Source organism: Calypte anna, chromosome 2, assembly GCF_003957555.1.
Source record: "Calypte anna isolate BGI_N300 chromosome 2, bCalAnn1_v1.p, whole genome shotgun sequence".
In the NCBI taxonomy this organism is placed as follows: Eukaryota; Metazoa; Chordata; class Aves; order Apodiformes; family Trochilidae; genus Calypte; species Calypte anna.
Window position 1 is genome coordinate 16,577,417 of NC_044245.1, and position 17,846 is coordinate 16,595,262.

At 37.1% G+C, this 17,846-nt stretch overlaps 1 protein-coding gene across 1 annotated transcript in view; it reads left to right on the forward strand.

Moving 5' to 3' along the window:
• The window catches only part of MPP7 (membrane palmitoylated protein 7), a 141,711-nt gene that overhangs the window by 40,565 nt on the left and 83,300 nt on the right, over nt 1-17,846 (forward strand). Inside the window, exon 3 of the mRNA XM_030445582.1 lies at nt 10,772-10,890. Within this exon, the coding sequence (XP_030301442.1) occupies nt 10,772-10,890 (119 nt within the window). The remainder of the gene's footprint in view (nt 1-10,771; nt 10,891-17,846) is intronic.

Below are 17,846 nucleotides of genomic sequence, written 5' to 3' on the forward strand. Positions count from 1 at the left end.
AGCCATCTTAAACAGATGGCTGAGCTTCTGCCTGAGGCTGTATCTGAAGCTTTAAGTATTTTCTGTGCTGCACAAGTCTCCTTGAACTCTGCCTAGGCCCATCAAATAGTTTGAAGAGAAAGAAGGCTTGCACTTTTGCAGGTAAAGCAAGTCTGCAAGATGTGGCATTGACTTTTTAGGAGGATTTAAGTTTGCAGTCCTGGCTTTCATAGTAGCTGATGGCAGCTTTGTTGCTGTTTTTGGTGGAGCCAGGATGACATCATTATGCTTTAAGTGTTGTTTTAGCGTGAAAAACATTGTAAAATTGTTACAGATTTCTTTCCTCTCAAGCTGGTATTGAGTTTTCTCAGCTGATGAGTTTACAAATGCTTTTCTGTTTGTCCTTAAAAACTAGAGCATGAATGTGCAACGCAGACTTTGTGCTTTTGATTCATGCATTGTCATCTGGAAAATCACGTTTATGGGCCAAGTTCGGCCACCAACTAAAACTGTGTGAAATTGCTTAAATATTGTGTAAGTCATAAGCAGTTCTTGAATTTGAATATTGTACATTATAGAAAGAAAAAGGTGCCAAACTTACGTTATTTACTTCTTGAGTAAATATAGGAGCTAATGCTGTGCCAGTTAGTGGAATTTTTCCTGTATTATAAGCCTGTAAAACTGAATACATTTGTTTTGTAAATTAAACCAAACACATTTGTTACTTACCAAATTATAATTTCATGTGATCTTTAAAATATTCACAGTTTTGGTATTTTCTTCTCTGTTTTGTAATAACACAAAATAAAGTTATGAGATATATTTGAAATGTTGGGTATTTTTCCAAACTTCATTTGTAGTAGTGTCTTCTATGATTCTTTGAGAATTCTCTTGACCTGTGATACTGCATGTTGTTGGTGTAGATGTAGAAATATTTTGCTAGGTGATTACACTGCTTTGATAGCTCCATAGTCCATATGGATTACCTCCCAGTGAAGTGAGACCAGTGCAAGCAATGTGAAGTTCAGAGGCTGTTTTGCAGTCATCTGAACAATGAAACATGCTGTCCTTGGTTTTGCTGTTTTCATGTGGATGTCTTACTTTTATATACTGTTCATGGATTTAAACCAGCCTGCTTGCAAAGATCTGGGCTCATTGTTGTGGGATAATGAGAAAGGGAATTTAGGGGAGTGATGAAGGCAAGATTTGTGGGAGTAGCTCTTCCTTCAGAGGCTGACAGGACAAAGGCTTGCAGGGTACTGGGATCTTACTCCAAACTGCCTCTGCTTCCCCACTGATATGCCACCAAGGAGGTGAAAACCTTTGCTGTTCTGCTTCACACTGCTGCTTCCAGCTTAGGCATAAGTGTGTCACCACAAGTGTAGGAGCTAAATGCCTTTGGCTGCATCATTATTTCAAGGCTGGTTATATTTCCCACCACACAGAAATTGACAGGTATGGCTAGGTTTTCATGAAAACCAGTATGCTAGCTGAGGCAAAATTTATACTGAATTAATAAATAGAGCCAATATTTTACCGTGCATTCTTGAATTCTACCCATCTCCAGCTGCCAGAGACATTAAATGGCTTGTAGGCTAACATTAATATGAAAGAGTTGGGAAAATATGAGACATATGGCTAGCTTTAATTGCTATCAGATTTAATTTTTAAAAATATAACTTGCTGGTGTTGGAAAGGGTATTTATTTTGGTATCAACATATTTATGGTAACTGTGGGAAAACTTGTTCAAAGTAGAATGAAATTTCTCACAACTGTTCTGTTTTGGGTTAATATTTTATATTATGCTAGACAGATTCAGCAGTGTGGAATCAGAAAATGTGTGCAATTATATTTGCTGATGGTAAACTCTTTAAAACTGTTATAGTTATTGGACACAAATTTAAAATCATATGGTCTGGCAGCTGCAACAATTTCTATTTTTTTTTTTTTTTTTTTTTTTTTTTTTCATGTGAGCAATGCATAGTTTTGTGGTCAATTTGAAAGTACGACGGCCTATATTGTTTCTAACCAGAGGCTTGAATGTACAGCCATGTTTGTTGGACCAAAACCTGAGATTACACAAATGTTTGACAGTTCCTCGTGATGCCAGATGTCCTTTGCTTGGAGCAGACTGTGGTGCTGCACGACTGGAGTGCAGCTGTGCCAGCTTTTGGCACAGGTAGCAGCGTGTTGTGTGGTTATTTCTGCCTAGCATCGCAGGGCTTTTTCCAGCCTCAAGACACAATATGAGGTATAGGTTGAGATACATTGCAATCAAATGGTGTTTCCAGCAGTTTCAGTCACAACTGAATGGAAAATAGTCTCAGCACCTATTGCTAAAGTCTCTACTCAGTCTCTTAATGAGATATTACGTCCTCATTTTGCAGATATAAAGTGCCACTTTTTGTATTTATTGCAACTTCTCCCCAGTGCCTTTTAACCTTGCGAACTGTGACAAAAGAGTTAAACGTGGTGAGTGTGCCCAGTGACGTCCTGGGGCTGGAATGAGTTCTTTCCCAACTGCCTGCCAGGTACTTGCTATTGCCTGCTTTAGTGTTGATGAAGATCTAGTTAGAAATACTGAAGCTGATGTCTGTACAAAGCACCAATTACTCAAGGTTATTCAAGGCATCGTAGCATGCAGTCTTCATTGGAGGAGACAAGTTTTTGAAGAAGACTTTCTTTCAAAGGGTTTTCATAAAATATATGAATGTCAGATCTTTGTATGAGCCTTCCACAAGCTGCTTATTAATTTGTGCTTGATAGGTCCCTTTAAATCAGTTTTATGTATATGTTATTCTTGCATGTAGTCGGAGAGCCTTTGAATACTCATGAAAGTACATTTTATGATCTTTCAAAGTGTCCTTGTTGACACAGCATCTAGTAACTACATTTTGAGGGGGGTTGATTTTGAAGCAGCTTTGATTAGCCGTAGAATCGCGAACTCTGCAGCAACAGTTTTACACTGTATGAGTGCAAATAGAGATCAACTAGCTTGCATCAGAACATAACACATTATGTGGTATCCTAAATCTGAAATACAAATGTTGAGACAAATCCTAAAAGACCAGTAACTGTTTCAAACAACTTTGGATTCTTTAGCTTTGAAAGCCAAGTTTTAAAACTAAAGACTTTTCCATTTTGAAGGGAATAATATTTTTAAAAGTGGAGGGCTTAAATGATTGCTCCCTTTCAGCATTTTCTGTCATAACATTGTTTTAAGGGGGGTTAACAAATTACTGTAGCTTGCAGGAATAAAAATTAGGTACAACTTTTTTGTTAAAAGAATGTATTGCCCTTAATGTATGTAATATTATTCTTTGAGGACACTTATGGCAAAATTCTTGTTTTCATTAGGAAGAAATAGAATGTTGACATTTTTATTGCTGTGCCACCTGTAAGGATTTCAAGGGTTTACTTTTTTTTGTGAATTAACAAATAAACCAAAACAGGTATTTCTTCAATGATGCCGATCATTTGCATGTCATGATTATCTAGTTACTCAGTATTACTTACCTTTGAAAGTAGATTATTAATTTATTTTAAAAACCAAATAAATCGCAAAATTAAAAAAAACCAAAACATGCTGAAATTAGTTAAATACCCTGGTTCTGCAAAGAAAATTGTTACTCTTTTTTGTAGTGTTAGGAAGCCCATATATTCAGTGGAATTACTTAAGAGAACATAAAAAAGAATTAATTGTAGCACATAAAGCTGAGCACATAGTGGTCTTTTTATACCTGGAGTCTGATAGGACAGTGCAGTTTTTCTATCCTAATCCATAGGTGTATCACATATGTTTTTATTTGAATGTGTGCATAAATACTGATCTCAAATTTCCAAATGAAATAATTTTCAATATTTGGTGTTAGTGACTGATTTTATTATGCAGCAGCAACGATGTCAGAGTGAGTGTTTCTACTTCAATGCTGTTTGCTTTTGTGTAAGGCAAGTGTTGTCTGAGCCTTTATAGAACTGTAAAGTGCAGTTCAAATGTGAAAAAATGTCAGCTTGTTATAAATGGCAGCAAATGGTGCTGATTATTTTACCTTTGACAAACTGGAAAATTTAAAGGTTGGCGTGTCACATTTTATTAATACAATAAAATTTTACAGTGTTGTTCTGGGCTTAGATGTATATTCTTCAGTATTTATTATCCCTCAGTTACTGTAAAAATTTTTGATTTGAAGTCTGGCATAGGTGTTCAGAATGCTAATTCAGGAAATTAATTAACATATGAACGTAAACGTACATCCATTTCTCTCCTTTTCTTTCCTTACATTAACCAAAACAAAGTTCATGTTTTCTTGTAGTATGCAAGAGTGATGGAATGCAGAGACCATATTTTTTATCATTTAGCACTAGTTTATAGCTTCCACAGACTTGTCCTAATAATGGAGCTATGAAGGATATGACAAGAATGGTGATATTAAATTTCTCTAGACTAACAGTAAATTTTTCCATTTTGATGTCAAGAATGTAGAGCATCTGGAATCTGCAGTGTGAGTGGTGCAGTACGGGAACACTTTCATCTTAAGCTTAGCCATTTATTCTACTCCTAGGAACAAGCAGTCTTCTGTAGAATATAACACTATGAAGGAAGTAATTTTCTAGAACTGGAAAAATTCTTTATGTCCTGTTGTTTCTGATTTAAAAGCTTTCCATTGCTGCTTAGTTTTGAATCTTACTACACATGCAAATTTAGCATACACGTTTTTAAATTGGAATTGCCATTATTGTGCACCCATTTTTTCAGACTGAATAAAGTTAAACTGAATTAATATAAGCTTAGGAAAAGCTGAAGATGCTTTGAAGTCAGACACTACTCAAGTGTGTTAAATGAAAAAATTGAAATGTATCTGTCACCTTTTCAAGGAGGGACGGTGCTAAGTTTTCAAACATAGCTGGATTTTCCCTTGAAATTACTTCCTTAGTCCAAACTGGCAGAATGCTAGAAAGCTTATTCTGCAGCCATTTTATCTTACTTGCTCTTGCAACAAATCCAGATTTTTCCAAGTGGTTTCTCTGCCCTTTACAAGCTGTTGTAGTATTAGATTATGTATGTGTATTTAGATTATCTACTTGTGTGTAGTTTATATGGACTATTCCCGTAGGCAAGGTTATCTAGTCATTGGTTTTTAATTGCCTGTGTCTTTTTCCTTGGCTGAACTAAATTTCATGAGAAGCATATTTTATGTCTAATATTAATTTATTACTTTTTAATTCCTTTATTCTTTAATTAGATAATAAGACTTAATACACTATATGAGCACCTCCAAACAAGCCCCTCCCTCTTCCACTCCTTCAAGAGTATTCCTACATGCAATGCGTTTCTCCTTTTATTGATATTTCCATGCTATAGGCTTTTACTTAGTTAAGTGTTAGTGCACCTGATTTCTACAACATGAATAGAAGTAGCAGCATGGAAGTGTCTAGAACTCGGAGCTCCCTTGTTTACCTGCAATTGGCTCCTTTGGGGGAGTTGGCACTGCGAGGCTCCTGGTTGGACTCAGTGGTCTGAAAGGTCTTTTCCAACCTAAATAATTCTGATTCTGTTACTGTCACTGGATTATGTGACCTTTTTTAATGTAGAAAGGATGCTTTTTCCTCCTCTGTTTCAATGATTTGGGAAAGTCCAGGGCTTATTGTGATCTGTTGTTTGGGTTTTTTCCCCCAAGTTGTAGGACTGATTGATCTTACTTCCCCTTTTACAATTGCAAAATACCCTTGCATCTCTATCACAGAATCACACAGAATCACAGAATCCTAGGGGTTGGAAGGGACCTCGAAAGATCATCTAGTCCAACCCCCCCTGCTAGAGCAGGGCCACCTAGAGTACATCACATAGGAACGTGTCCAGACGGGTTTTGAATGTCTCCAGTGAAGGAGACTCCACAACCTCCCTGGGCAGCCTGTTCCAGGGCTCTGTCACCCTTACAGTAAAAAAATTTTTTCGAATATTCAACTTGAACCTCCTGTGCTCCAATTTACACCCATTACCCCTTGTCCTATCACTGGTCACTACTGAGAAGAGCCTAACTCCATCTCCCTGACACTCACCCCTTACATATTTGAAAACATTGATGAGGTCACCCCTCAGTCTCCTTTTCTCCAAACTAAAGAGACCCAGCTCCCTCAGCCTTTCCTCATAAGGGAGATGTTCCACTCCCTTAATCATCTTAGTAGCTCTGCGCTGGACTCTTTCAAGCACTTCCCTGTCCTTCTTGAACTGAGGGGCCCAGAACTGGACACAATACTCCAGGTGCGGCCTCACCAATGCAGAATAGAGGGGGAGGAGAACCTCTCTTGACCTACTAACCACACCCTTTCTAATGCACCCCAGGATGCCATTGGCCTTCTTGGCCACAAGGGCACATTGCTGGCTCATGGTCATCTTCTTGTCAACCAGGACCCCCAGGTCTCTTTCACCTACACTGCTCCCCAGCAGGTCAGCCCCCAACCTATACTGGGACATCTTGTTGTTCTTCCCCAAATGCAAGACTCTACACTTCCCCTTGTTGAATTTCATCATGTTTCTCCCTGCCCAACTCTCCAACCTGTCCAAGTCTCTCTGAATGGCAGCACAGCCCTCTGGTGTGTCAGCCACTCCTCCCAGCTTAGTGTCATCAGCAAACTTGCTGAGGGTACATTCTATACCCTCATCCAAGTCGTTGATGAAGCTCGTTAATTTTTTAATGTATGCTCAAGTCTTCTGAGACCTTTGATTAAATGATCTGCTGTTAAAATCAAAGTAAATGAATAATAGTCTTGTTTAAGTCATATTTACTGTAGTGAATTTTGGCACTTGAACTATTTTAATACTAGAAAATCCCAGTGCACATGAATTCCTTTTAAGTATAAAAGCTGGTAAAATTTAGGAAAACCAGATTGAAAAAAAATTACAAATAGAATAGCAACAATTTCTTTAAAAAAGGAATCTTTTCCCCCTTGAGACTTCACAGTGTCACCAGCACCAGTCAATAAGAAAACCAGGAAGTTTTTTTTTTTTGTCATTTCATGATTTTTTTTTTTTTTTTTTAACACAACTTCTAGATACTTTTTTTAAAAGAATTTTTTTAATGCTTTAATTTAAATTGTGGGCATGTTTCAAAAAACGTGTGTAAAATACTTTTTTCTTTTTTTAATAGGAGGTCCCAAAAGTAGAACTGAGACTTGGCAGCCATGTTCTTACAGCATTCAGCTCTGAGGTGCTGAGATACATCTCATTCCATCACTTATTGGATGAGCATGCATTTCAGTTTACAAAATAGTTCATCTGAACATAGGGGATACAGCTCTGATCTTTTTCAAAGTTAATTTTTGTTTTTAGAACCAATCAGAAGTGTCCAGGTTTTGTAGTTGCTACTGAAAACACTAAAAAAAAAAAAGATTTTATTCCAACATCCTCACAGTACTAAAACTGCTGAGAAACTTGCATTTATTTCAGAGGCCTTTGGCTGGCAGAACCACCTGAGATGCTATTTAGAAGTTTTGCAGGAGGGGTGAGGTTGGGCTGAAGCAGTCTTTGCTGTGAAGTTCAGATTCGTTCTCTTGCCATGTGGCAGCATCTCTGTACAGTTACACCTTACAGGGCTGCAGAGATTTGAGTTACTGCCCTTTGGGTGTTGAAAAGATGGATATGAGAAGGTATCAAATCTGGCAGTTTAAATTAGGCCAATGTGTAGTTGCCAATTTAGTGGTTTTATCTTCATTACCAGTTTACAGTAACTTGACAAATTATTTTGTCCATGTCTGTATCACCAAAGCACTTTCTTTTAATCCCATTTTCTGGGAAAGCCATATGCCAGCCACGATTTTCACAGTTTATTCACACTGCAGTGGATAAGAAGAACACACTTTATGTAATTAGCACACAAGTAAAATGCAACCTTTTATTTGAGGAGTTGGGTTTCGAGGAAATACACACTGTTATTGGGTGGTTTTTTTTTTTTCATATATAAAAATATGAATGCCCATCTGAAAATTCTGGATTTCATGATACTGGGCACTATGGAAGGAAGAACTAAAAATAAGACACTGTAAAGATAAGCCTTTGCAGGTCCTAGCACCTTCTGCTACCATTACCTTCTGTTTGGAAGGAGGCTATTGCTGAGACATGATCTGGAATGTCAGAATTTTGACTTTGAACTTGGATAAAAGTCATCTTGGATCTTTGAACTTGGATCTTTTGTCATCTTATCCCTAAATACCCTAAGTCCTCCTCCCCCCTGTTTCACATTTGCCTCCTTGATTGAGATTTTTTTATTCCTGGCTGTCTAGTACTCAGTTTCAAGAGGAGTCTGAAGAGCAGGATCATGGTGTTCTTCAGCACACTTCATGGCATAGTCCTCAGGTTCTCTTCTTGTGGAGAAGGGTGAGATTTTGTTTTTGTTGTGGCCAAAAGCTGTAAACACTGAACTGTAGAGCCAAAGCAGGACAGAACTAGAAACATAGCTATGGTACTGGTTAAATCAGCCAGCACCTCTCTGATTTTCTCTGCTTCCCTGGGAGAATTGTATAGATAGGGTGCATTGCCATTAAAGCTATCAGTAGTGCACTATGGACATTGACAGACATTTCCCTAGAAGGAACAATTGAGGGCTGTAGGAACAAGTGAACCCCACAGACATTTTTTAGCTGGTTGTGAAAACCTTAATGTATATAAGCACCTGCAGGGTTAGTCTGTCCTGTCCTAGCAGGTGGGATTTTTGTCTGGGAGTTCTATGTATAAAAGCTGTCCCATTACAAGCAGATTCTGTCTCACCCTCTGTTACTACTGTAATAGTTAATCCATGAGGAAACATGAACTTTCATTTTATTTTCACAGGGCATTTAATTATCAAAGTTTGAGAAGCAATATAACAAGGATACCCTAGTTTTATAGTTGATTTTCTGTGAAATTTAAGCAGCTCTGATGGATGAAGGACAAAAACCCCACACACTGTTATACATCTATTTGAAGGGAGTGGCTCAAGTTAATATTTTCATTCTGCTGAATGGCACATGTGAATTTTTCCTGAGAAGCTATTCCACAGTGTAAGATTACATTAAAATTTGATTCAGTTTTTTAACAACCTTCAGGTTATTGAGGTAAATGTATTTGCAGTAATAAAAGTGGCTATGGGCAGAAATATAAATCTGAGTGTAAAGGGATTGTTTAATTTTCTAAATGAAAATGTTTTTGAAGCATAAATTGTGTGAAAAAACGACCATTTTTGCTAAGTGCTGAAGTTGTAATAGTCTGGGAAGTTGGAGCCAAGAGTCCCATTCAGAGCTCTCTTCTCTGGGTGTCAGCTCAGTCGCTGTGTCTTGCTAGGCAAGGCTCAGCATTCTTTTTCTGTCTGTGCAAAGTTGTGGTGGTTTGAGTTGTATCCTCTTCTTGCAGTGTTTCTGAAGCATAAGTAAGCATATTTAAATAAAAGTAAGATTCTAAGAGAAATTAATGTCAACCACCAAAAATACATGGACCATAAAAAACATGTATCTAGAAGGAATATTTTTTCCCAAAATATTTTAGTGAAAGGCAATGAAAAAGAGAAAAATGTTAAATAATCAAATACCGAAGGTGCTGTATGTAATTTTGAAAGGGATAAATAGTGCTTGGAAAGACTGTGAAGTTTACTAATAAATATTCTAAAGTATAAGTTTTGTGGAGATAATAGGCATAATAATGATAGGTAACCTATAATTTAAAACAATGTTCTTTACCAGTAGGTAACCTATAATTTAAAACAATGTTCTTTACCAGTGGAGTATCTTGTAAATCTGTCCATATGATGAACAGCAGCACTTACTCAGACTAAAAATAATAGCAGGACCATGGATCTTGGATCCCAGGAGACTGTTGGTGTTTTCGTAGACAGCAGACAGGAGAAAAAGGCATTTTGTCCTTTTTACCCCAAGTAATCCCACTGGAAAATTAAACATATGCTATGAATTGATATCAGCTCATGCCAGGTTACCTCCCCAAAGAGGGCTGCGGCAAACACTGTTGCTACATTTCTTGGACAGGAGTTTGATGGCCTGTGTGCATGATGGATATTTTATGCTGTATGCTACTGTGGAACAGTATGCTACTGTCTGCCCCTTGGAGACCACTGGTGAGGTGTGCCACAAATAACTGGCAACAGCAATTGCTTTAACCCTTTGGAGAAATTTTGAATACCTGCAAATTAAAAATTTTACTGAAATACTTCTCTATTAGTCCATGTCTGGGAAAACTGTGTTGGTTTTGGTTTTCGAGTTTCAATCCTGCAAAACAGAGCAGTTCCTTTTGTCTTGCTGTGGATTCCTACTGCACAGGGGATAAAAAAAAAAGCAATATATTAACAAATATTTAGAGAAACCATGAACCCATTTTTAATGGACCACCCTATCCCGTTTCTGTTCTTTTAAGGAAGTTTTTCCTATTCATGACTCATTTCACTCTTTGGCTAACATCAAGGGCAATGGAATAACGATTAAGTAAAGGAATGTATGGTTTTTTTCTGGTCTTGTCCTTTTTTTTTTTTTCAAAACCCTTATGAATTTTCTGTATAACCTTGTGTAAGCATATATATAGATGTAGAAGTTTGACAATTGTGACAAGCTAGAAAGTACATTGCTAGTACTCGATTCTTAAGAAATTGAAAAAAAAATATGTTCTTTCTGATTCTACAAGTTAATGTTATTCTGGAGACTCGATGTTTAGTTAAAATGACATGCTGCAGGCAGCCAGTTACACAGAACTGTTAAGTGAAATTAATGAGATCACCTCTAGATTACACTTTGTGTTTTATTTTCATTTTATAGGTCTGTATGAGCTGCTGGCTGCATTGCCAGCCCAGCTGCAGCCACATGTGGACAGCCAGGAAGACCTGACCTTCCTCTGGGATCTGTTTGGTGAAAAAAGCCTTCATTCACTGTTGAAGGTAAACCACATTTAAGTCAGATTCTCTTTGAGAAGAGCATATGGAAAAATATTCTGAGCGCCATCTAGTAAACCAGTGATCAAGCTGTTGCTCAGTGAAAACAAAACAGCCTTGTTTTTACTCTGTTTCTGTCAGGGGTGGAAGTTGTTAAATAAGATTCTACCAAAAATACATAGATGATTTCATTTAAGAGTGATGTTTTGGCAGTGTAATGTTAATGCAGCAAGCATATGTTGTTTGCCCTTGTTTAGAAAAAAAGAGAACAAAATAGTAGCAGGAAATCTGAGACTTCTTTATGGTCAACATTCAAGACCTGGAGTTTAGCTTAAATAAATAAATGTTCACAGCAAAAATTAGAAGGAATATATTTTCTGAGGTCAAGTATGGCAACAGTTCAGTAGCCACATTAATTTAAAATAATTTCCTTTAACAAAGTCAACTGAAATTCTAGTAAGCTGTTTCTTTTATTGGCTTGCCTCCATTTAAAATTGTTTTGCACATAAATATGTTGGACTAAAGTTGGAAGAATACTTGAGTAAAGTGTCCTGCTATGAAAATGATCAGCAACAAGAAATCAAAGCATGTCATGGATGTATGCAGAGCAACCCCAATCATGTTAAAATTGCTTATAAAAGAAAAATGGGGCCAATCAGCTGGTTAGAAATGTTCCAGTCCTACAAAATGGTGAGTATGTCTTCAGTCTCTATTACAGAGCTAATTCAAGCTGGAAGGAAATTATGGGGTAACCCATGCCATGATTGTATCCAGACTCAGACATAACTGAGCAGGACTGGTTATCCGTGTCAGTCATCGATATAGAGGAAACTTAAAATTGAGATTATGTCAATGGAGGCTTGAAAGAATCAACTTCTCCCATTTATTTCAGCTATCTTAGTCTAGAAAAAGATGTAATAATGTTGATACTTGGTGAAAAATAATTTCAATATAGCTGAGAATTTACATGTAGAAGGAAACATGTATGGTAGTTGATACACAAAAGCAATAAACAGGGGAGCAATGCTTGGCAATATTTATTTGCCTGAAGAACTTGGTCAAAGTTTCTGAAGTGCAGTGATTCCCAGGCTCAGTACTGCTTTGCTGCAACTGAGTGACTCAGAACATCACTGCAAGGGGAACGTTGGTCATATTTCTAATATAGGCTGATAGTAGGTGCATGTAAGTGAAATGCCAGGTCTGTTGCTAGGTAAGTTTTCTTTCTGAACTGGCTGGAGGCCAGTAGGCTGGCTAGAAATGTGGTTGTGCATCTGTGAAACGCTGACATATAAACATTTGCTCTAATTTTCTCTTGAAGCAAAACTTAAACCTGTTCAAACTTCTTCACTGGTTCCCTTTTGCCCCTTCCCCAAAGAAACAAAGATAGCAAAACCGAAATTAGTTTACTTACCATGAATATACTCAGTTTGGAAAAGTTGGCTCTCCTACTTGCTCTCCTAGTTGGATGCTCTAGTTGCCATGTTGTTTGTCATTGCAGGACAGAATGATCTTTCTGATTTTAACAAAGAAGATTTAATAAGCTTTCTAGAGGCATATAGAAAGTTTTGGAGAAGCATGATTGGTCACATTATTGCAGTTACAAGAGGAAATCATTGAAGTATTGCAATGATCTTTATTTTATCTTGTTGGTTTTAGGTCCAAGTGTTAAATATGTGTGTAACTCTGATCTTGTGAACAGTTCTGTGAATATCCTATTAAGTCTCAAATTGTCTTAAAATTACTGAATTCTTGAAACTGCACCTTTAGTGTTCTTTAGTGCCTGTTCTTTAATATGCCGTACTAATTTCATTCAAAAGATGAAGTTTTAATTATAAGAATTGAGACTAGACCCATCTGGTCTGACCTAGCCCATATAGTGCAGAACCTCACCTTTTGATTTCTGTGGTGTTAAGGTATAGAATGTAGCATACGAAGAGCTTTCAAAAGGTTATCTTGTTCATATCCCTGCCCCAAGATAGGCTTTGTGATATTTGCACGACCTTTAATACATTCTTTAGAAGGATTATTCAGTATCGTATCAAATTTCAGAAAAAGTGGCCCATTGCTTTTTTGGAAGAGAGCTATAGGAGCAGAAGAAAGAATCCCAGCTGCTGTATTACAAGGCTTCAAAAGCACCAAAGCTTTTTGGCTTCTGGTGCCTTATTTGAAAAACTGTTTCTCCTAGGAATAACTTCTTGAAGTCAACTGTGCATGAAAAGACAAATGTTTTAAATTCCTGAGGCAGAGAATGATGACAGATATCTTGTAATTAAAAAAAAAAAAACAAACCCAAACAAACAAACAAACAAATTTAGCATTGGCTTAGAGCCAGGATGTTGCAATCCTGGCGTGTGTCAATCTTTTTAGAAAATGTGCATAGATATGCTACTAATTAGGCACTAATATTTCTCTATTTAAGATAGACACTCTGCCCAATAAAAATTTCTAAGCTCATCTTCTTACCTTACTGTCTAATGATTAAAAATATTAGAAAAGAGCTTTTTTTTTTTTCCAAATTTGTAAAATGCATTGAATGATCCAAATTGCTTGAAAGGTTTAAGTATAAAATGAACTTTCTAATTTTTCTACAGATCTTCCAAATTTTATGGGTATTTAGCTATCAGTGTTTTCTTCATGGTTGTATACTATTGCATATGGTTTGATATTCTGTCTCGCTTTATATTGTAAAGAAATTTAAAGAAGGGGGCTGGAAAAAAGACCAAACTTTGTCTTGGAGTTCCCTTCATTCAGTATTGTTGGAGAGAAATCTCTTTGTGAACTTGGATCAGACCGAGCTGTTCTAAGAAGTCAGAAATGGAAAAGTTGTATTAGATCATCCAGTCCATTCCCCTGCACATACTGGATTGTTCTCTGCAGTACATTCCTATTGTACTAAGTAAAACCAGCAAAAACTGATGCAACTGTTCTTGCTGTCCTTTTTCTCAATAAAGGAATCTGTTGATTAGATTTTAGTTTGCAAGTGTAAAGCAGAGGGAACCCACAAATGTTGTTGACAGTCTGGAAGAGAAAATTGGCTCTAAATGGTGAATGTTTAAAATTTGTCTCTGCTTCCCTCAATTTGTTACTTCCTTGTATGATTACACTGCTCTCTGAAGTTCTACCAAAAATCTTCAGCCATCTCATTACTTCTTATATAGCAGAGATCCCAGTAATTCTGTAGAGATTTATAGAAAAGAAACACTAAGAGATGATCCTTCAGGGCAATTATGAGCACTAACGTAGCTGAAACCTGAAATAGTACACGTGTACTCTGCTTGGATGTTTTTAGAGGAATAGGAGGGATAAATACAGATCTGTTCTGACTACTCTTTAAGCTTATTTTTAGAGGAGCTGCAAGAATTTCCATGTGTGTTTGCTTGGTGTTAGCACACCAGACATGTTTTACTGTTTGTCTGTTTTAGCTCCAAGATGAAGCTTTTACTTGCACTCTTGCCTTAAACATTTCTGGTAGTAGATGTAATGCTCAAGAATTGAGTAAGCTTATCTGTTGGGCTGCTACTGAAGTATTTCTTAACCAATGGAATTTAACTGATATTTTCTGGCCAGTTCAGAGGATGCATAGTTTTATGGCCAGTATTGTACTTTGCATTATGAAAAAGAAGCCACAGCTTCTTTTGGGGAAGAGTTGGGGGGTTTGGGGAAGAGTTTGTACATCCAAAAAGCAGTAATGTGGCACTGGGAAAGAATTTGGTGAATCTAGTCTGGTTTTAGGTTTGTTTTTTTTTTCATAACTGGATAGTATTTTTTTCTGCTACCTGCTTAACCTGAATTTTTGCTAATTCTTTATTAGTTTCCCCTGGATAGGACTTGGCTTGAGGTTCTGTGAAATTGCTTTGTATGTGTTAATGTTTTTCTATGTTGATGGCTAACAGCTTCTTCTAAGTAATCTAATGTCTAAAAATAAAATACCTGAATGTGTCCTGGTGTAATTCCATGGACAAATTGAGTCATATGATTGCATAGCCCAAATTTTACAGTCATGGTGGTGTACTGAAAACTTTCAGTTTGAAGACTTAGATTTTTTTCTGTGTGTAAAGGAAGATGTTTTCAGTTTTCTGTGGTTCTTTTGTTGTTACTGAGAAAGTAAAGATAGAATTTAAAAGAACCCAAGAGCTTACTAGAGCAAAGCAAAAGGAATTGTTTGGACACATGCTTACAGTGATGAAATCAGCAATCTGCAGATGATGTTCTTCAGTCTAAACTGGGACAAGGCTGGTTCATAGGCAAGTTTATATACACTCTTAGTTTATACCCACAGTTTTACACTCTAGCTCCATGAAGACAACTCTTAATCTGTAGGATGCACAACTTTGAATCTATGGTGCAGAGTCAGGGAATCTTCAAAAGTTTTCATAGCTTGTTTTACATTATTAGAAGATAAACTAACTTATAAGTGTCTGACCTTTTGCCAGAGAAGAGCTGTGCAGGTTATGTTAACACTCCTGGAGGGGTCACATAGTGTAGCTTCACCTGCCCTGTGATGTATCAGACATTTTGCAGCCAACATCTAGGTGTGCACTGCACTGACCATGAGCATTCTCCTCCCATGTCATGCATCTGAATGGGGAATGCTTGTGCCTGGGCACGTACTCGAGCATCCACACATTTCAATCTTTTTCCCAAAAGGATGCAGAGAAAATGGACTTCAGATTATATGAGTTGTTCTGATGAGTTTTGTGTGACAACTGGTTGAACAGATTGTTCTGAACTTTTGGTGGAGATGACCCATAGAAGGAGGGATTGGATTCATGTATATTTGTCAGCGGACTGGGAGAGTGATGGTGGCTGAAGAGGATATGGTAGGCAGTATAAGACTTGGGAGTGACATAAATGATACAGAATGAAGGTTGGAGATTGTACTTAGGTGGAGTTGGCTTTCCTCATGGCAGTCTGATGATATTGTTGACTGTTTCTGCACTTCCAAGTTTGAAGCTGATATTAAAGTATTTTTTTTACAAGCATACAAAACTTACTTATTTTCTCACATACTTTGTTCTTCATGTTTACTTTCCCTAGAACTAGTATTTATACAATCTTCATGATTTGTTGTTGGAACTGTTTTTTTCTTGAGAACTCTTTTCCTGCTAATCATTAAGTTATATAGAAGATGGGGAGAACGAAGTGTGTTTGTGAGGGGATTTTGATGGCTATTCTATTTGCACCTGTTAAGAGAATGGTGAGAGAGGTTTCTGATTTTAGGGCAGAGAAAACCTAAGAAGGAGCTCAGAGGAACAAGCTTGGGAAGTGTACTAGACAGTAAAGTGTGACTGGAGAGTCATTGTAGAACATAACAACATACAACCTGACCTCATATCTAATGGAGGGGTGGGTTTTGGTTTTGGGAGAAAGTGTTGGAGAGACGTATGGGCCACTGTGGAGTGGGTGGAATTACTGAAACTGATAGGTCATTCACTGAAATGTTGCTTTGATGCTTAAAGAACGTTAAGGTTCTTTACTGCTTGGTTTTCAACCACATTTATTTTTAAAAAGGTGTCTCCCCAGTAAAAGGAATAGTGTGCAGTTTGTAAAATCATGTGAAGGTCTGAAGTGCTGTTTGCTTTGGAGATGGGAAAAAATGAAGGAAAAGGCAGTGTGAGTAAGCATTTGGCCACATGGAGGAGGAGGTGTGAGTGTGGAGGTTGGCAGCTGGTAATAGTTCCTGGCCAATGAAAAATTGTTGTTCTTCATGCTCTAGAGGAGAATCAAGCAAGGGTGGTTCTTACGATTACATCTTTCAGTCAGAAAAAGTATTCAAAACCTACTGATGGCAAGAGTAAAGCGATCATTCTTGTAATGCAGGGTGTTGAAACAATGCACAGATGGGGTCTGTTGTGCCAGTTGGAAAACTTCTATTCCTTCTGGCAAAGGAAGAAGGAATTTACTGTAGTTTATTTCATTAGTACTGATGTACTAGATAATAGGTGGCAGTTATTTTTTTAAATCCAGAGCATTCTAGATCAAGGAAAATTGAATTTGTGTAAGGATATTCTTTTTCAGTGAGTCTTGTGTTGAAAGAGGCATGGCGCTGTCTTGCCTCAAGTCCTGTTGACAAAACATATTAATCAATGTTTCTAGTCCTACAGAGCTGTCTAGCAATAAGCTATATGTAGATAGTATTAGCATACCAAATCTGCAAAGAAGCACAGACAGAGCTGGGTGGAAAAAACTTAAAGCTTTTCTTTTTTTCATTGTCTGGAGAGGAACCTTGATCTCCCATTTTGTCTTTTAAAGCTTCCTGCTTGAGTTCTGTGTACAGAATGTGTGTGGAGAAGTGCTAGAATTTCAGTGCTCTTCTCATGCAAAGTATTTTTAGGTAGTGGTCTAGTTCATATACTGAAATATAAACTTTCCACGTGCTTTCTACTTACCTAAGGATGAAAATTATTCAAAAAATAATACTCTAGAAGAATGCCTTTTGATGACTTTCAATAGTTTGCAGTCACATTTTGGAGTAATTACCACTGAAGCAATGAATCATTTTGCTTCCATCAAAATTACTGCATTCAAAAGAAGTGTAATGCAAGGTGTTATTTCAAAAGAAATGCTACATAGATTTAAAGTGTTACTTTTGAAACCAAAGTGATTTTTTTTTGAGACTTGTTCAATAGCCAGCAAATGAAACCTGCAACTATAGAGATCACACTTAGCTGGAGGCAGTCATCTGCCTTTAAACTTAATTTCCATGGGAGCATTGATCAGATTAATCAAAATAAAGCAATTGAAGTTTTATAGAAAATAGTAAAGGATATTTACTTATTGAGGCTGATATGTTTTCCATGGAAACATTACGGAAAAGATAGCTAGCAGCCAGGCATTTAGAAATGGTTGTGTCTCTTCTTGAGACTGGGGGGATTTTTGGTTGATGTGTGTCTGTTGAAACCTTTGACTGGTTTATGCTCTTGCTGTAAAAAAATGCAATACATCAGGTAATAACTGGGTAA